Genomic DNA, 21114 nt, shown 5'->3' on the forward strand with positions numbered 1-21114 from the left:
CACTGTGTTTCATTTTGAGGATCCAGAGTTCACAGTTAAGGTCTTTCTAGAACAGAATCCCATTTTAGCCTTGTTTTTCAGTAAACAGGGTCACACCTATAGTGTTCAGTCATTACTATTTCCCCAAACTAAATGTTACCACAAAAGCCAGATATATATATAACATGGGCCATCTACATGTCTTCCCTCTGATACTTCCTTGATTATGGGATTATGGGCAAACAACCAATAGCTTTGGGCAGGAAATCTAACCTCTCACAACAACCAAATTCCACATTGCCATAAATAATATGGGAATGAAATGAGCTTAACCACGAGTACCTAATCCCGTACTGGGTACACAACAAAGAGGAAGTATGGAAAGGACCAGAGGTACTGACCCCCTCTGTGTACCAGACACATTTTCATTGTCACCTCCTTTAGCCTCACAAAGCCTGGGACATAAGGACTACTCTCACTTTATGCCGGGGGCGGGGGGGGGGGGATCATCTTGAAACAGAGCACATGATGGTCCCAGACCTCACAGCCGGTGGGTGGATGGTGGGACTTGGAACCCAAAGCCCATGCTCCCACTTCTCTGCTAAGCTGCCTGTAACGCAGGCAGGCAGCCCTGTCTGCTCAAGTACCACTTCATTATTAAAGACTCGACAAAGGAGAAATTGACAAAATTAAGAACAAGAATAAGACAAAAATGAAATCTGCCCTTGCTAATCAAGGACTTATACTGGCTAGGAAGTTAAATTCAGTAACCAGTGTTTTAAACTGACTTAGTATTAAGGCTATGACGAAAAGCGTATCCTATAAGAAACCATATTAAAAAAAAAAAAAAAGATGACAGTATTTTACAGTTCTCCTAGAACTTTTTTGTTAAAATCATCTTAAGAAAAAGAACAGAAATTGATAAATATTCACTCGCTTCATAAAAACTGAAGATAAGAGCATAAATAATAAGTGACATTTTTGGACAGAGGCTTCACCTGCAAAGATCGAACAGTTTAGGTAGTGATGAGCTAGCAGCTGTACTTCATGGAACATCAAAGTCTGCGTGGTGGCATAATTCTTTTTATCTTCAGTTTTATTCCATAGAACTACTCCCTCCTCTAAATCACTAACAAAGCAGTGGCATAAAAGTCAGAAGGCAGCAGGACTTACTTTGGCTCTCCTATCTTGACGCCAGGATGCTGTGTGTAGGCATGGGAATGTGTGCTTGGGGCAGACTTAAACGCCATGGGACAAATAGGACACTTGTAGAAGACTTCACAGTGAGAGCCCTGGATGTGAGACTTCAGAGCGGCCACGTCAGAGTACACGACATTGCAATGGACACACCTGCCAGGAAAACAAACACGCGGTCGTCAGCACGGGGCCCTCACGCACGTGCACCGTAACCGTAAAAGTCACGTAGAATGAGCATGTTTCAATGGCCTCTAGGAAGTAGGTCTTTTTTTTTTCTATTTATAACAGATTAAATTATTTTTATATATTTAAGAAGGAAGATCATGAAGAAGAAAAAACTAAAATGGTCTACTTCTTGGGCATCTTTAAAGCTGCCAGGTTCCAGATGGTGGGGAGACCAATGGATTGTGGGAGCTGTGTCAAGGCCAGGGAACTCGGCAAGACTCTATGGCTTGTGACTCTGGAGAACACTCCCAAGTGCTGGATTCTAACCCCAGGCTCTGAGGTTCCTCACCACTCCCTCTAACCAATGGCATTTTCAATGGAAGAAATCTTCCCTATCTCAATCTACATGTGAGAACAAATCAGTATGGCTTCGAAGCCATGGCCACGGTCTCCTTGGACACACTGATGTGGTCAATGTACCTGGAGTTAAGGGGGCCTAGAGAGTAGAGAAGGTTAACTACCTAGACTGTCTCCCGGAAAATAAGCTCAAGTACACTTACATTTAAGAAATAACATGAATAACTTCTGAAAATCAACATCACTAAATAGTCTTTCCAGTTAACTTCTTTACTTCTTGAATGTGTAATAATTTGATTAGTTCATGAGCTAACCAAATCTAGTCCTTCAGAAACAAGCTCTGACACTTAGATGCAATGCTCCCCAAATCTCCTCTTTCTCATGTAGGGATTCTCAGCAACACTGGTAACACATCCGTTTGATGACCTTGTTTGTTGTTTCTTGTTCACACCTGAAAACTACCTGAGGGCGGTCTCTGTAGATTCCTAAGAGTCTGTGGAGGTAAATCTTTCATGCACCTAAGCAGACATACTCCTGGATATGAAGGTGGGAGCTGACATGGGAAGGGACACTGCAGACAGAGCCTGCCTTCCAGCAGGCAGTGCTCCATTACTTCTGCATGAATTTAAGGTACTTTGGTTCCTAGAACCTCCCTTCCAAATTCATGGAGATGCTTCCAAAGTCACACAGGAGGGGCATTCTCCAAAGTGTAAGGGTTCCATAGAGCATGCATGTTAAGCTTTGCAAGCATTCCATAAAAATCATAATTCGTGCATTAACTTTTTAAATGACTTAAGACATAATGTTCAGCAGCATATACATTAAAAACACTAACAGTAACAGAATAAGGAAAGCCCTTCTATCTTACCTACTTGAACTATTATTTTAGGTGATAAAGCCACCCAAGCACACTGAAATTATTTTGGGTTAATATGAACTTGTGTTGTCTTAAACACGTTACTGATCCTCCCTGGGTCAGTTTCTCGTTTGTAAAAGGAGAAGAGCCAAACTCAGTCACTTTTTAGTCCTTCCCAACCCCACAGGCCTATGATTGCTCCGTAAGAGGAAGATCACAGAAGACAAAAATGGATTACTAACGAAACAGAAGGACCCTCTCCACCAGCATCATCAACAGGAAAATTTTCTCATCAAGGGCAGAAAGGTGGTGTTCAAAGGGCAAAGACCTAGGTAGGGCAAAAAGAAACAAAGAACTAATTCTCTCGAGTCGCCTGGACTGGGAGGAAGATTTAATCTCAAGGAAAATAAACAGGAAGTGAAAGCATTGAGACAGTAGCTGAAGGAGGAGGTGGCAAAGGTGTGGCCCAGAGAGCACCATGGAAGCCAAGGGAAAACCCTCCTTAGCGTTGAGGACAGAAAGCAGAGAATTTAAAAACCAGTTAAGAAAAGAGAGAGTGTTAAATATCTGCTCACAGGTGGAAGAAAAAGGTTCAGGGACAACAGAGGCCAACAAAGCCTGGAAACAAGATAAATATATAAGATGACAGAATTTGAAGGGTTCATATGATATCTTAATGCTACTAAAATCCTGTCTATTAATAAATATCTCGTGTACCTGAGGTCCTTTGTGTTCTGGGTACCAATCAAGTTTCTCTTCATGTTAAAAAAATACGTATTTTTTTAATGTTTATAGTATGCAACCCTATATACCCCCCCCCCCTTTCTAAATGCAGATCTAATCGATCAAGAAGTAGGAAAATTCATAGAAACATATGACATTTACCAAATCAACCAGGAGCTACGAGTGACCCCTTCGGTATCTGGGAGATGCTCTTGATCAAGAGGAGAAAGAACAAAGCACGATGAGTCATAAGAAACAAGTAAGGCATGGGAACTATGTTAGAGAGACTTCTCTGGCCAAAGAAAACAACAAGTTGAAATTGATTAAATATAGAGCCAAAAAGGAGCATGGTAGGAATAACAAGGCCAAGGGACTACTAAGTCCCTGTCAAGTATTAGGCTGGATCATTATTTGAAAATTAAGGTCAAACATTTTTTTCTCCCACCTAAAGAGGTAAACATGAACTAAGCAGAATGCACACATAGTAGTATTTTTACAGCTCTTCTAAGCCTCAACTCCAAGAAAAAAAAAAAAAAAACTATACTAAACACAAATTTTTTAAATTCCAAATGCCAAATTTAAGTAACTTTGTGGGGGGGGGGGGGAGGGATAAGCTTTTCCAACGGCGTTGATTACTTTTAGCTTGACTGTAGAGCTTGTTTTAATTTAGGAAAGACACCAGGAATAGCGAGAATTGCAGAAGTCCTGCCTCCTTTATTCATTCCAGCCTAAGTTTACTTTCATTATACTCAAAAAATAAACATTTGAGCAAAGTTTGGCATCTGTTAAAAGAAGAGCACAAGAGAAAATGTTTCAGAACTGCTTTCCATTATTAAACAAAGAACCCAGTAATAACAGTTTCAAAACATGGGATAAGAACCAACGTATCGGTGGTATATGGGTTTTGTGGAAGGAGGGCACCTTCAATGTGTGGCTTTCCTCTGCACACAGAGCATGCGTTTTGATCATCCTGTTTTACTCTGTAACATCCCAGGCACCACACCAATTTTACAGACAGAGGCACCATGGCATAGGAAAGAATACATGAATTACCACAAAACTAGTGGCAAAAAACTCTAGCTCCTTAATCTCCAAACCAAACATTTCCTACTAGGGTGGATCCCCACGCATTAAGCATTTGCCCATCACAGGTTTGGAGGCATGAGATAAAAATGTGAATGAAGTCTCTCTAAGTGTTAGAAAAATGGACAGAGCCACCAAGGAGTTGATGATGCTGTCACCTAAATTTAACTGAAATAAAAGCATCCAATTATGCCAACTAGACTTCATTTTTATAAAATATCATAACTGTATAACTAGAAGACATCACTGTATTAACAGGCTAACATTCAAGTTACAGGCAACCAAACACTTAATTTTAAGATAAACACACAGTACAGTAATACCTCTATTAACAAAGACACTGTGTATCAACGACATAATTTCTTGGCTGACCTCCGTGGAGTCAAAATATAAAAGGCACAGGAATGCATTTCAGAAGGTCACAAAGTAGAAGGCCAAGTTCAAATACATTATCACTCAATGATAGCTAAATGAACATTAGATTCGCCAGATGTTGTAGAAGACGTTATCTGAGATTCTTGGGTGGGCAGTGAGAGGGGCCATAGCTAAGATGTACAGAGACGAGGGAAATGCCCGGACCTGGGTAATGGGGAAGAAGGGATAGAGGAAGGTTATCTGAGGTGGAAGGTTCTTCCACAAAGAGCGATGTTAGGAAAAGACAAACACCCAATCCTTCGACAGGAAGAAGTAAAAGGAAGGGACCATGCACCTTTTCTGTTTGGATCAGAGGAGACATATTAAGGGGTACAGAGATGCACGGTGTTCTTATAGGAGTTAAAATGCAGAGAGCGTGACAAGAGAAGGGTGCTGGAAAGGGTGCAGAAAGAAAAGGCTCTAGTGGTTCATCAAAGCCGAACGTGGCTGCATGCACAGTCTTGGAGGATGACGGGCTCCGTTTACCCTCAGCTCTGTAGGGACCAGAGGGCCAACACCACAAGGGCTCACACAGACCAACTCTACCGCAAATGAACTCGGTTCCCAAAGGATCTGTTAATTGAGGTATCACTGTATGACCCTGAAAACGGTGTGCACAGACCGCGCGAAACGCTGTGCGGTTTACGAGAGAACAGGCTTTACTTGCACGTTTAAGCGAACAATATACTGACCGAAAACCAACTCTCCGCGTGTAGTGCAGACAGTTCTTGGTGACGTGGCTCTGGAAGTGCACCGACCTGCAGATGGCCCCGCACTCGGGGCAGGTGTAGGGAGATTTGTGCTGATGGATTCTCTGGTGAGATGCATAACTGCACTGGTTAGGAAGCAGCATCTGGCAGATAGTGCAAGTCTTCTAGATAAACCAGAGGGGGAAACAGGGTTGGTCCTACGAAGTTGTTTCTAATATGCAAAGAAGCGTGGTTAAACCCCAAAATAATTGCACATCGCTAATTTCAAATACTGCTAGCACAGATTCTAAACCCAAGGAAACATCAAACTTGAAAGTTAAACGTTTAATGTAAAAACCCCTTGCCCTGGAAAATAAAAACAGTATGTACCACTACGTTGTCAGGGTCATCCCAAAACATGAGGTCAAGAGAATGTCGGCTTCAGGCCGACTTCCAATTTTGTTACTTTTACATTTTGTTCAGTGCAGAGGAGGGGCATTAGAGGAGGTCATCTTACAAATTACATTAGCAAGTCAGCTTTAATGTGTAATTACAAGTTTACAGGCATCTGTCTCAACGGTAGCCAGTTCCCATAACTCATAAAAAACTTTCTTCAGAATATTAAAATTAATCAGACTAATCCAGCTTCTTTCTTTCTTTTCCCAGTCACTTCAGTTACCTGAAATCTAAAATACAGAAATGCAAAAGAATGACCACAGCAATTAATTGTTTCTCTTCCCCTTGAAATCATCTTTCAATGGATGAGCTAGAGTTTATAGAATTTATAAGATAACCAATGAACTCAAATTCAGATACATAAATTTCAATATTAAACTGAAACCTTATAAAGCTTAAAATCTAGTCACATATAAAGACAGAAACGCTCTCTGGAAAAGGCTCTACACTTCACTAATCAGGAAAAACTGAAACACACTAAAACCTGAAAACACATTTTTTTTTTATCCCCTTAGATATAAACAGTAATCATGGCATATTTTTAAAACTCAAAAACTGATAACTTAAGGTAAATACAAAGTGAAGACTTACTGTGTCCACTCCCAAAGCAAACCTAACACAGCACGAGATACAACGTATTCCAATTCTAGTTAGCCATTCATGCAACAAGTATCTACTACCTTCTAAAATGTCTAATTTGTACTAAAGTCAGTTAAAGAAATTCTCAAAATACAGACGCTGGCTAAGATTTAAAATGACCTTTTATAACAAGAGGCGTAACACTTTTAAAACATTTTTTTTCTTTTAGCATTTAAATCAAGCCCCCAAAATTAAGGTTTTAAATTTCTGAGCAACTAAACTATGGAAAACCAGAAACTTGCTTGAAAATCTGTCCAACTTTCCTTCTGAAAGGACTAAAAATACAAATGTTTTCCCACAAAATGTTTATTATAATCACAAAATAAGAACATCACAGGCAGCTTTGATGAGGCCAGCATCATTAAAAAAAAAAAAAAAATTCCTCTTCTAACAACGCATACAGCCAGGGTTAAAACAAGCTACAACAAGGAAAAGTCATCTGCACCTTCATGCATTAGAAGATCCCGTTGATGTCTACACTAATCACTGGTTCCTTTGAACTCAGGTCTTCTATTTGCTTTCCCTACATGGTCATTAATCCCAGGCAGTGAATCATAACATCTGCGTTTCCACGCGCAACTGAGATAGGGACCCCATTCTACTATAGGCCAAGTCATGAACTGAGTACTTTAAATACATGTAAATGCAACATCTCATTCAATTCTCATAACAATCTAGGACATAGGTAAGTGAAATCATTGGGAAGCTGCATACATTGCTGGACCTAGGAGCTCACTACTTAACCTATCAGAAGTGCCTGACCATCATGTTAGGATTCGAGGGGATCTACAGCTGCCTCTATAGCCCCTCTTTTATCTACAGCAATATTGTTATGCTATTTGATAATGGGGAAAAACAGCAACGTAAGTCAAAGAAAACCTAAAAAAAAAAAAAGGAAAAAAACCTGAAAATAGCTTTCACATGATCTCTTGTCAAGGTATATCAACAAATACCCTTTGTGATACACATAAAATTCACAAAAAATTATTTACTCTGCCCTGCTGGGCATTTGCTTGTTTATAATACCTCTCTAAATATATAAAACAGTCACGGAAATATTGGCAAGTGAAAAGGCTTTGTTGCTAGCAGGTTAGATTATCGAAATGATTCAAGAGATTTTATGAACTGCAGAGTGTTCTTTACAACAGAATTCTCGAAATGCAAAGGCCATGGAAAACGTGGTAAGAGTAACAGCAACAACAAATGCCACCATTTCAATACCGACCTTGCTCAGACCTGTTTCCTGGAGAGGGGAAGCATTCCCTTGGTGATGCACCTGTGTGGTGGGGAGGTCCGGCTGGGGGAGCTCTGTGAGGGCTGCTGGCGGCTGTCCCACCCCTCTCCCTTCCTGGCCACTGACTAGCTCTGAGTATTTGCACTCACCCATTTCCCCTGGCTGGGGCTTCTCACCCACTCTAGACACAGAAGTTCCAGAAAGTGGGAGCTAGTACACACTACTGCCCCAAGTGAAAATGCATCCATATTTTGCAATTACTGAAATGGGAGACTCCATCACTGGGGAATCACACTGGGTAAAGACCTTATCTATAACTTATACACACACACATGTATATATGTTCATACACATACACTGTATTTACTTCCACATTTCTCTCTAGGTACCTGCTTCGACTTCTTGCCTCTATTCCATTTTGAGAAAAAGCATGGTATTTTTGTTGTAGATATTCTCTTCCTTGATACTTGTGTGGTACCAATAGTTTTAAATTCATATGACTCGTGCCTAACTGTACTCCCTGAAGGTGTTTAGCTTCACTGTACCTGTTATAATGCTGTGAATACGCCCTGCTTCCTGAGACAGTGCTACAGCATTTTCACAGCACTAAAGAGAATATCCCATTAGCTTCTCTGAGACACTCTGAATTTGTGGCAATAACACCCATTCTCCAGATTTGGGGGGATATACTAGTATAGGGTCAGACCAGGATTCTTTGTGGTATAAAAGAATCTGACTTTCCTTCCTTTTTTGTAATTCAAAGGAACTACAACATATCTTAAAACTCTAATTCTCTACTATATAAGTTGAGGTTATTTACAAGAAGATAAAGCAGTTTAATGGGGCAGTACTTACTGTTTGAATAGAAAAAAGTATACCTTGAACAACATGGTTTGAACTGCACGGGTCCACGTACATGAGGATTTTTTACAGTACTGCAAAGTAATTTATCTTCCTTGTGATTTTAACATTTTTTCTCTAGCTTACATGATAAGGATATGATATATAATACACACAACATACAAAATATGTTAATCAACTGTTTATGTTATTGGAAGACTTCCACTCAATAGTAGGCTATTAGGTGGGCAGGTGGACAGGGGATGGGCTAAATGGGTGACAGGTGTGGAGGACACTTGTGATGAGCACTGGGTGTTATATATAAATGATGAATCACTAAATTCTAATATTACACTCTATGTCAGCTAACTAAAATTTAAATTAAAACTTAAATTTCCTACTCTGGGGCAGACTCCTTTGCTCAGAGAACTGTGACTTTTTAAAGTAAGATACTACTTTTCGAAAGTCAAGTAACATGAGAAAGAGACAGGAAGATAAAGCTGAAAAGTAATCACATTCCATATGTGACAATTACTCATATTGTGCCTTCTCCGCCCGGTCCTGGCACTGCCACGGGCAGCTGGCGCGCAGACACAGCTGGCAGGAAGGGGAATGGGACACATCACGGTCCTACTGAGGACTCGGGGATGCTAGGGCTTGGCATCCTCCTTGCATGCAAGAGGAATTATCTGAGTAACCAGGGAAAGAATTCTGTGTTTCAGTTCTTCTTTTAAGGAGAAAAACTGCCTGGGAAGGGTGAGAAAAGCCAGAGAAGTATGAGTAAATAAACCATGTACTGGGCTTACATACCAAGACACCAAAGTTGACAGCAGCCTGAAACAATGGGTCTCAAGGTCAAAACACCACCGGCTTAATAGTCAGCCCCTAAGCTACGTAAACTACTTCTGTCCCATTGACGGCAGTTTTGAGGTCTTCTGGCTACAGCAAAATTGCCCCAAAAATAATACCAGTAATAATAAAGTACCCCGGCTTGCTTTCTGGCTCTTGCTTTCATCCCTATTCACGATGAGAACACAAAGCATTTCATTTCAGATCGCACTTAAGTGAGAAATAACACAAAGCAAGATTTACAAACAGAAAGGACTATACCTACACTTTGGTTTCCAAGCTGGTGAGTTGTGGTGGTTTTGTCCTCAAATCATTCTGTTGCACTAAAAATTTCTAATAAGAGTTGACAGTTGAAAGAGCAGATTTGCAGAAAGCGGTATGGTCAGCACATATAATCTACTCAGATGATAATCACGGGAGAAAAGGTTGATGATGCCGAAATGCAAACTGGGATGGGAGTGGTCCGACTAGAATTTAATGAGTCACTTAGAAGAAGAGCAGGACCAAGTAAGAGTGGAGAGTCTCCGGCTAGTAATATTTTGGGTGGGCGAGGGCACTGAGGTGGGCTCCAGGGTTTCCAGAGCAGGTGCCTGGACAGAGTATGCCTCGGAAGAGCAGACTGGGGCTGCTTACGATAATTTCATATACGCCTTGTGCTGGGTTAATGATGCTCAGAAACTAAACTGAATCAGCGATCCCTGAAAATGAGGACCACTGCAGGAAAAGTCACCTCTAACTGTACTTTTGGAACTGACCTGACTAGAACCCAAGATTCCATTCTCTTATAATTCTTATGGTCTCTGCCCCTGTAAAATGCTTCTAGATTCTAGGTTATCGGCGTGACGAAGCGGAAATAATAATGAATTGGCTATAAAAAAAATCTTGCCTTGAGTCCCCATTCTGCTACTCACTGGGCATTTGTTTCTTCAACTGTAAAACAAAAGAGTTGACCAAAGGACCTGTAACATTTTCTGATTCTATGTCCATTCTACAGGAAGAAAACATTCTACCAATTAAGAGGTTATATAGTAGGCACTTCCAGTCTGTACTTGGCTAAATTTAGTCATGGTTTTACCAGAGGTGAAGCAAAGACATTCCATTCAGATACATTTTAGTATCAATTATTAACAGTACAGTTGTCAGCTCTTAAATACTTCATGGAGAATAAGGAAGCTTCTCCACCCCTCCACCCACTCCTTTTCTCAATGTGCCCCAGAACAGGGATTATTATAGGTCAGAATAAAGACCTCCAAACAGGGCAGATTTACTGGTGTTACAAAGTCAAGGGCCCGCAGGACTCCATTTTCACTGTACTGCTTGGTTCCACGTGGTTGGGCAGGAAAATGACCCACCCAAGATTCTTTGCCATCCCACCCTCTCTCCTTCAGCTGCTTGCTCCTCCGGGAGATCAGCAGACACAGGCAGGGCAGTCAGGACATGGGTTAAGCATGCCTGGAGCCCTGCCCCTATCACATAGCAGAGTGGGACGGAATTCCATGACTTGAATTCTGGCTTGGGGAATGTAGGGCCGGTGGGCCAGGAGCTAAACCCTACATTCCAACCCAGCTCCTAGTAGAGGCCTCTACCAGCAGGTGTGTGGAGCAAGAGGCCAGTGATTTATAAAGTGGCACTCTGATGGTCTGTGGCAATCGCTACTTTTGTATAGACTGGCCACAGAACATTTGAGAGAGGAGGAGTAACTGGCACAGCAGAAATCAGCACAAGCCACCAAAACCCTCCTTCATCCCACGACCTTCTCGAAAGGTCTCAAAAGGGTGAATGCGCACGCCTGGGGAGACGGCAGGAGGAGATCCAGCACATGTGGCCACAGTCGGTGTTAACAGAAAAAGAGACCCTTTGCTGAGTTCCAACAAGCATCCCTGGGAAACTCCTCGAAGGACCCATTCCAACAGCAATGGGAGTCAACATCTAAATGGGAAGAAAACTGAGTGATGAAAAGGTAATGGTGATTGTGCTCAACCAAGAAAACGTGGTTCCCAAGAGAAACGCTGGGTTCTACAGACAACAAAGGGAAAAGAAGAGATTTGCCTCCTTATCCCTAATTGCTTTCATGGGTAGGCTAAGAGCCAAGGATGCATGGAAATGTCTGAACTGGAGAGAAGAGAGGAATCCGGGAGAGTCAAGTAGGATGTTTGCTTCCAGGACACCTAGTTCCAAAAAACAACTGAGAATCACAAGCTGGAAGGCTCAGACTGAGCCTAACAATGTAATTATGGGATCTCTCTTTAAAGCCACACCAGCTCTAAAGGATAAAGGATGTTTAAACAGATTGAAATGTCTATTTCCAGGAGAGGGGAAAAGAAATAGCTTTCCCTATTCCTTCCACCATGCACAGGTGAAACTTCTGGGCATTATGTATAAAATAGACATTAAAAGACTCTGAAAAACAGAGAGAAGAAGTCAGGCTGGCTAGAGACCTCAGAACCCTAGGAATGACACAGTGATGAGTTCTCTCGGTTTCTTTTTTGCCTCACGTGCCCACATTTGGAGCTGAAGAAATTGGCAACCCAGAAACACCAAGACCCCAAAAAAAAAAATCCCCCAAAAAAGTCTCCTCTCACGAGTCAAAGGACCAGAGAAAGATCAGGCTAACTAAATAGAAAACTTTTGGGGATCCCTGGGTGGCTCAGCGGTTTAGCGCCTGTCTTTGGCCCAGGGTGTGATCCTGGAGTCCCGGGATTGAGTTCCACATCAGGATCCCTGCATGGAGCCTGCTTCTCCCTCTCCCTGTGTCTCTGCCTCTCTGTTTCTCTCTGTGTCTCTCATGAATAAATAAATAAAATCTTAAAAAAAAAAATAGAAAACTTTTTAGACAATGACTGCTCTACTCCAGCCAAATACCACATTAAACACTGTGGCTGCACACCCACCATACCAAGTCCAGGTGCAACACAGACTTCTACGCTCTTGCAAATGTAGTATATTGTCCCAACACCTCTGCCCAGATGGTATCGGAGAAAGCCAGCAGGGAAGAAGGACTTTCATCCCTACACCAAGTGATGGAGCCCTTCTACCAGCACAGAAGGTATTTTTTAAAAATCCCAAAAGAAATCTCTAGACCCAGAAAGTTTCACTGAAGAATTCTACCAAATATTGAAAAAAGAATGAACCCTAATTGTACAGTCCCTTTCAGAAAATAGAACACTTCTCAGTGCATTATATAAAACTAATACTGACCTGTCCAAAACCAATCAAAGACAGTACCAAAAAATAAAAATAAAAACCTGATGAATATACATGTAAAACACTAATAAAATATTAATAGATAAACTTCACAATATGTAAAAAGAATCAGGGGCACCGGGGTGTCTCAGTGGTTGAGCATCTGCCTTTGCTCAGGTTGTGATCCCAGGGTCCTGGGATCAAGTCCCGCATTGGGCTCCATGCAGGGAGCCTGCTTCTCCCTCCGCCAGTGTCTCTGCCTCTCAGGAATGAATAAATAAAATCTTTAAAAAATTTTTTTCACTACAGCCTGACCAAGGGGGATTCATTCCAGGGATGCAAGGCTGGTTCAATACCTGAAAACTCAATGTAAGCTATCCTCCCAATACTGAATCCAATAAACGAGTACAACAAAGTCAGGAAGTACATGATATATATAGAAAAATTAGCTGTATTTCATATCAGCAATGAACATATGAACACAGAAAAATACAATACCATTTACAATTGTTAGGAAGGAAACAAGGAAAGAGCAGGATAAGACATTTAGAAGACTTGTATGATGAAAAGCACAAAATAATAAAAGAAAATCAAAGATCTAGATAAATGGAGAGAGGAGCTTGGGTTCTGTTGAGTGTCTGACTCAATTTAGGCTCAAGTCACGCTCTCAGAGTTGTGGGATTGAGCATGGCGTATGCTTGTCCCTCTCCCTCTACCGCTCCCCTTGATCATATGCACACTTCCTCTCTCTCTCAAATAAATTTTAAAAACTCTTATAAATAAATAAATAAAGACATTCCATGTTCATGAACTGAAAGACTCAACATAGTAAAGATACTGATTCTCCCCAAACTCATATACAGGTTTAAATTTAATTCCTTTCAAAATCTCATATTTTGTAGATATAGACAAGACTATTCTAAAATTTATATGGAAAAGCAAAAGAACTAGAATAGCTAAAAACAAGTCTGAGTGTCAACTATACTTCAATTAGAAAAAATAACTATTTTGAGAAAAAAGAATAAAGTTGGGCATATCACGTACTGGATTTCAAGACACTTTATAGTTACTATAATCAAGACTGTGTAGAACCGGTACAGGGACAGACATGTAAATAAACGGAACAGAACCCAGAACCCAGAAATAGCCACATACAAATATGCCCAATGAGGAGCACCTGGCTGGATTAGTCCACACAGCGTACAACTCTTGATCTTGGGGTTGTTGAGTTTTAGCCCCACATTGGGCATAGAGCTGACTTAAAAACATATACATATGCCCAACTGATACTCAACAAAGATGCCAAGGAATTCAACGGAGGAAAGACAAATGGTCTTAGAAGAAGACGACATGCATGGAGAAAACAAACAATAAAAGAACTCAGCATACGTCTCATATCTTATACAAAAACTAACCCCAATGGATCATGGGCTTAAAAAACCTAAAACTACAGAACTTTTAGGAAAAATATTTTCAGGATCTAGAGCAAAAAACAGATTTGACACCAAAAGTATGAGCTATAAAAGGGAAAACAGATACACTGGACTTCATCAGAACTGAAAGCATTTGCTCTTCCGAAGACCTATTTTAAAGATGCAGAGGTTTAATAGTACTTCAAAAAAAAGTTTTTAAAAACCGGAAAGACAAGCCACAACTGGGAGAAAAGACTTGCAACCACACACCCAACAAAGGACTAGTGTCTAGAATACAAGAGCTCCTAAAACTAAAACTCAACAGTTTAAAAACACACATGCGATCTAATTAGAAAAATGGGCAAAAGACACAAGGAGACATTTCACCATAAAGGATGTAAGAGGACACATAAACATATGGAAAGAGATGTTCTACATCCTTTGTTACTGGAGAACTGCAAATGAAGACCACAAGCAGCTACCACACACCTACCAAAATGGCTAAAATGGAAAATACCACCAACAAAAGCCAGCGAAGACGCAGAGAAACCGGGTCACCCATACACTGCCCATGCAATATAAAATGGTTCGGCCACTCTAGCAAAGTGTCTCTTAAAAACATAAACATGCAACTATCATATGACCCAGCAACTGTCCATTTGGGCATTTATCCCAGCAAACTTAAACGTGGGTTCACACAAAAACCTGTACACAAATGTTTAGAGCAGCTTTATTCATAATTACCCCAAGCTGGAAACAGTGCAGACTGTCCTCCAAAGGCTGAAAGGTAAATACCCCGTGGAACCAGCTCACATGGAACACTACTCAGTGATCTGAAAGAACAGACTACTGGTACATGCCACAGCCTGGATGAGTCTCCAGGGAATCCCGCGGAGTACAAAAGCCAATTCCCATAGGTTACATATGGTATGGCTCCATTTACAAAGCATTCCTGAAATAACAACAGTCCATAAAAATGGAGAACAGACTAGTGGCTGCTGGGGGGTTCAGAAGCGGGTAGGGGTGGCTAAGCAATCGGAGAGATCCCTGCGGTTGTAGAAATATTCCGTAGACTCAGTACACCGGTGTCAATATCCTGGTTATGATACTGTTCTAGTTTTGCAAAGTGTAGTACTGGGGGAAATGAAAAAAAAGGGTACCCAGGATCTCTGTATTATGTCTTACATGAATCTAAAATTACCTCAAAATAAAGTCTTAATTTTAAAAATTCAGTGATTTGATAAGGAGGACCCAGAACACTGCGGCATTATCAGGAAAAGTTTTTACATGATTATGGTGATTCCAAGTAGAGGCGGGCAGGAAGGAGGAAGGGAGGGACGCTGGGAGGAAAGCAGGCAGGAAGAATAGCCCGTTGCCAGGAGGCCTAGTCCTTTCTCTGGGCCTGGTACAGTCCAAAGCTGGCAGGCAATGAGCGACTGCCCTGCTGGGGTCCCGACATCACACTCTTTAACCTTCAGAACCAACAGTGGCAGCAGGGTCCGTGCAGGCATCCGCTGTGGACGGTTCCCTAACTTAACTAACACTACTCTGCACACCTAGGGACCCTGCCAGAGGAGAGCTCAGCAAAGCTCAGGAAAGCTCAGGAAACCTAAGGAAAGCTCAGGAAAGGTCGAGCGGGAGGCCACAGGGGGTGGTGACAAAGGGGAGGGAGTCCACTCTCTCGGTTCACCGATGTCTTACCAAGAATGGGGAGGTCCACAGAGCAATGGAAAGTAAGGTCTTAACTACCTGACTGTGCTAGACCAAAGGAAAGATGGGTCCGAGAAAGACTGGTGCTTGAGAGGCCACCGGTCCGGCTTCTACAGTTTGTTGGAAGACGGGAGGGTTTTAAGTGCCACCCGCAGGGAGGTAACAGTTCACGTAGGTAGATTTTCTTCCCAATTGGATTTAAGTCCACAAACTGTAAGGTGTGTGACGGCCACGTGAACGGCAAACTGGAGAAGATGAACAGTTCTCCCTTTCTCTCTTCTGCTCTCCCGGTCTTCGGCTCCACCTCCACCACCCACCATTACCTGATGCCACACCCAGTGACTGCAATGGGGGAGGACGCCCCCCCTCAGCTTCCACAACAGCCCAGGCTGGTAGGGCAAGAGCCACACCGATCCTACCAACGTCCTGGACAGGGGGAGAGACTTGGGGTTGGTGTGATTAAAGTGCGTGCTGGCGAAGTGGCAGCCCTCCCACTGAGAGCCATGCAGGCTGGGCTGCTGGGCGAGGGGCCAGGCTGCCCGCTGGTCTGCAAGAGAACCCTCCTCTGGCCCAGTCTGAGAAGAAGGGAAATTACGGGAGGTGGTGGGCAGCGTTCTGGGCAAGGACTCCAGTAAGACAAGGAGAAGTGGGGAACAGGGAGGGCACAGCAGGGGGCACGTTTGTGTTGCCATCCGGCCGTGCCTGGGAGGCAGGGCGAGGTGTCTGGCTCGACGTCCAGTTGGCCCTAGAGTCAACGTTACTCTGCCGTGAACCACTCCTAAGCGTTCCAGGTGAAACGGGCGAGCCACACTGTACACTCATCCCAGCAAAAGGCGAAAGTCAAGGCAAAGCAGCCACACACACGAGAAATGATGCTACGCTCCTTCCCTGAGGGCAACCTCCACCTTAATCCGACTCTGGTTTGGCTGTTGAGCCTGGACGGTCGACAAAGAACCAAAGCTAGGGAATCCGTGGAGGAAGGAAATATCCTGTGTGCCCATGTCCTTTCTCCTTCCTGGACAAGAAGAGAACCCAAAGAGAACAGACTATGGGCGGGCAGCTCAAAATGCCAGCTAGTGAGCAGCGCACACGACACAGAGGCGGGGAGGGCCCCCCGAAGCCAGGACCTGGTCCACCATCCCACGCGGAACACCAGCAGATGGAGAAACCAGGCCACACAACAAACTGAATGGAAGAAATAGCTTTTCTTTTAACTGCATCCTTTGGAGATGAGAAGAAATAATACCTTTCTGATGAAGCCGTGACAAGGTTAAGAGGGCACCTGAAAGAACCCAAGCCCTGTCACCAGGATACACTAGAAGAGCATGCCAATCTCCACCTTCCTGAACTAGCTGGCCACTCTGCTCAGTGTTCCACTGTCCCAGCCAATGAAACATTTAGCATCCAATGCTGCAAGAATGCTCTCAGAACTATCGTTTCCATCGCCACTAAACTGAAAACCCAAAGAAAAAAAAATATCGAGGTATTCTTGATTTTTTGGTCCCCAAACTCAAGATCCCACCAAAAACTGTTCGCGCTTGAGGAACTGATCCTGGCAATACTACCAGACATCTGGACTGCAGCTAACCCCCTGGTTAGCAAGGTACAGAGGCAAATAAAGCAAAGATTGGCTCACTGCTGGGTCTTCACAAACAGAAACTTGAACCAGAGTATACTAGCTCAAACTAGCAACCCCCCTTCCAATTTCACAAGTTATCTACTTTAGACAATAAATCATATGGTCTCTCTAGCTTGAATCTGGTTCCTTCGACATGTCCAGTTTCTTCCAAATGATAAGTATCATATATCTGTAAAACACGCTGATCTATTGGCCAAATGGTGCCTCCTGGACAACAGCAAATGAGAGAAGATAGAAGGACTGACACGAACTTCACCAGCATTAACCCATTGTGACATATACTTGACCAGCATCAACCTACACTTCACTCAAAAAACAAACAAACAAAAAAAAACCCCTGCAAAGAAATGCAAAGGTATTCTATTCAAATGGAGGTGGTTTTCCATTTGTAGCATAAATTCATTGCACTGAGGACTATTACTGAACATACTTCCAGACCAACATCGTGAAGTAGGCACAACACATAACTGAGTACCAATGAAGTCTGTTTAACTATACAAGACAGTAATTCTAAATAACAACAGGAATTTTTTTTTTTTAAATCCCAAAACTGTTGTAGACAGCTTAGGAATACTGGTGATGTGACCTGATGTGAACACCTAATACAATGGCATTAGCCAGATCTCAGACTGCCCACATATGGACACCAATGACCCAATCACCTACTAACTCGTTTATCTAAGTCTAAGGCTCCATAACTCAACTGGTACATAGAGTTTGTCTAAAAAAGAAAAAGGAAACAAAAGCACCTTCCAAAAAAAATGTTTTTAAAATAAGACTCCTATTTCAACATTGTTCATTCAAGTCTATGAAAACAATCCTTTCTTTCACACATCATGCACACACACCCATTTAGCTGAGCTCCCACCCCTGAGACAGAGGGCTTTGTATAGAGCACTCATGTCTACAGATTCATCACCGAAACACCAAAACGTAAGTGATACTCTACTTGTCCACTCGTATCTGCAGCCTGCTGGAAGTGTGTAGCCAGCGACGTCTCATCCTGGAAAACTTCGTTACACTCCAAACATTTCAGACTATGCCTACAGAGCTTGGATGGGTCTTCATCTAGAGGCATAGCTGGAATGATGGGTGTGCTGGAGGGAGCGGATATGACTGTCCCCGTTATGCCAGACTGAATTTTCGTTACAGTGTGTGTGCTGGCGCCCACGGAGCTTGGAAGAGCAGACGACGACGTGGAAGTATTGCTTGATGGAGAGACAATCATTTGATCAGCTGGGACTGGCTTTAAGATCAAGTGGGAGCACTGCATCACAACCCCCTTTTCCTTATGCCCGCGGGCATGGGAAAGGAGACTGCACTTGTTGTAAAAAACGAGGTTCTTTGTACAGTGGTTACACGTTACTTCGATGCGCACGCTGCGTCGGTCGTAGTGTTGGGTCAGGCTCTTTTCAAGGGCAAAGGAGTCCCCGCACTCCAAGCACTTGTACCCGCGGGTCGGTAACGTGATGCCTGCGTTGGCAGGAGGACTGAGGTTGGGGATGTAAACTGGGACTGGGTTGACGCTGCTCAGCACCTTGTTGAAAGCTTCCACCACGGAACTCTGCAAGGAGGACACCACCTGGACTCGAGACACCTTTTTGGGTGGTTGCGAGGCTGCTGCATTGATTATTGCCTGCTTTATTTGCTGCTGAGGTTTGGTTAGCACTTGGCGGAGCTCAGAGGTGGCCTGGGCGCCCTGAGGCAGAAGGTTAAGGTTGGCGAGGTGCACAGTCTTTGGCACGAGTTTGGCGTTGGCCAGGCTGGATGCCGGCACCACAACGGTTTGCTGCTGGATGGCGTTGGCGGCTTTGATGATGGCGCTGCTGGCGCTCTGAACCGAGGCAGCAGATATGACCGTGGCTTTGACCGTCGTGTTGTTGGCGAGCTTCAAATTGATGACCTGCGATCCCGCCGTCTTGACGGCGGACACCGGGAGGAAGGCAGTTGCCACGGGCTTAATGGTGACCTGTTTGGGGGTCAGCTCCGCAGGGGCGACTGCGTTGGTGACCACCGCCGACTGCAGAGGTGCTCTGGGCGGGGAGGAGAGGACGGCAGCCGAAGCCGGCGAGGACAAGAGGGACGTCACAGACGCCATCACGGAGCCTGCCTGCTCGGAAGGCTTTTTTCCAGAGTCGAGATCGACCTCCGGCAACACCCTCGTCACTGTTCGCTTTATTTCCCCAGAAGATGTCTTAATGGTCTTGATGCGGACTTTGGGGATTGCTGGTGTCGACCCTGCGGGAGAGGACGGCGATCCCTTGCTGCTGTTCTCACTGGAGATGCTCCGGGGGCTATCCGGCTGCTTCAGGGTCACCTTCTTCGTCCCGTCGATGAGGCTCTGGGATTCAGGAGACTTTTCCATGGCCCTGGGACTGTCGTTCGCTTCCTTAGGTAACGGCGAGGATCCCCGGGAGTCGGCCACCGGTTCTTTGCAGGAGTCGGAGGCAGCCTTCTTAGCACTCAGGGCTGCGATCGCGGCTATACACGAGGACAACTTGGACGACGGCTTGGACCTCGACAGTGCGAGGCCGCCGAGGCCGGGCTCACTCTTCTCCGAGCTCGGCTTCCCGTCGTGCGCCCGGTTTTCAAGCACCTTTTCAGAGTTTTCCTTTAGCTTATCCTCTGCTTTTCTGGCTTTAAAGGGTTCGTAAACACTCAGATTTATGGAATTTGTTTCCGTTTCCCTCTTAACAGCTCTGTTTTTCTCCAGGTTGCCCGCAGGAGAGATTCCAGTTTTGCTCACGCCGTCCCCTCCGAGCGCCTTGGGCTTGTCGTAGTCCTGCGGGGCGGACGACCCCGTCAACACGTTCGACCGGAAGCCGGAACGCACGTCCTCCTTGTCCGGGGGGTCGTCCACTTCTATCTTCTCGTCGTCGTCAAACTCCTCAGCGCTGGAGATGGGGCTAAACTGGCTGAACGTGGAGTCTTTCAAAGTCACCTCTGAGGTAGGCGCCTCTCCTTTCGAGGACTTGGCTCCGTCTTTGCCGTAACTGTCCAGAGAGGACGCGGTGAGAAAGCCGTTGTGTAGGCCGTTGCCGGTGGGATTGTGGCCGTCCTTCTCCGCGCCCTCGGAGGAATCGATGTTCCGAACGTTCTTCACGATGACACTGACGCCCACGTCGGAAGAGGAGGGTGTGTGGGAGTCCTCGTCTCCGTGCGCGTTCTGCTTGATGTGGCTTTCCTGCTCATCGTGCGCAGACTCAATAGCCGCTTTCGGATCGACCATATCTGGGATGTCAAATGCTGCCAGGAGGTCATCGAAGTCCGGGGTCTTCATATCCCCCATGGTCATGGATTTGGTCAGATGTTCTGTCAAACGAACACAAACACTTCCATCAGCAACGAGCACTCTGTCAGGATGGGATACACACCCCTCTGGGACTTACACGAACACGGTGATGACGAGCAAGAAAGAGCAGGTTGGTAAGTGTACGCGTCTTACAACCAGGAAACTCTGAGCGAACACACACACCAGGCCACACGTATAGCAGCTTCGAGCTAAGTTTCCCCCAAGTGCTGTAGAGCACCAGCAGCAGGACACCTCTTTTTTTTTTAAGATTTTATTTATTTATTCATGAGAGACACAGAGAGAGAGAGAGAAAAGTAGACACAGGCAGGGGGAGAAGCAGGCTCCATGCAGGGAGCCCGACGTGAGACTTGATCCCGGGACTCCAGGACCACGCCCT

The 21114-nt window shown here is 44.1% G+C and overlaps 1 protein-coding gene across 8 annotated transcripts in view; it reads right to left on the minus strand.

The window, feature by feature from the left end:
* The window catches only part of ZNF532 (zinc finger protein 532), a 106579-nt gene that overhangs the window by 37647 nt on the left and 47818 nt on the right, over nucleotides 1-21114 (minus strand). For 5 of the 8 annotated variants that reach the window (XM_038525889.1, XM_038525887.1, XM_038525888.1 and 2 more), the window contains 3 exons: nucleotides 18375-20737; nucleotides 5467-5648; nucleotides 1153-1329 (listed from right to left, as the gene is read on the minus strand). In XM_038525889.1, the coding sequence (XP_038381817.1) occupies nucleotides 1153-1329; nucleotides 5467-5648; nucleotides 18375-20720 (2705 nt within the window). In that variant the 5' untranslated portion in view covers nucleotides 20721-20737. Of the gene's footprint in view, nucleotides 1-1152; nucleotides 1330-5466; nucleotides 5649-18374; nucleotides 20738-21114 lie in introns of those variants that run through there. The other 3 variants (XM_038525894.1, XM_038525892.1, XM_038525890.1) reach the window with 2 other exon arrangements.

This window comes from Canis lupus, chromosome 1 (assembly GCF_011100685.1).
Source record: "Canis lupus familiaris isolate Mischka breed German Shepherd chromosome 1, alternate assembly UU_Cfam_GSD_1.0, whole genome shotgun sequence".
NCBI classification, from domain to species: Eukaryota; Metazoa; Chordata; class Mammalia; order Carnivora; family Canidae; genus Canis; species Canis lupus.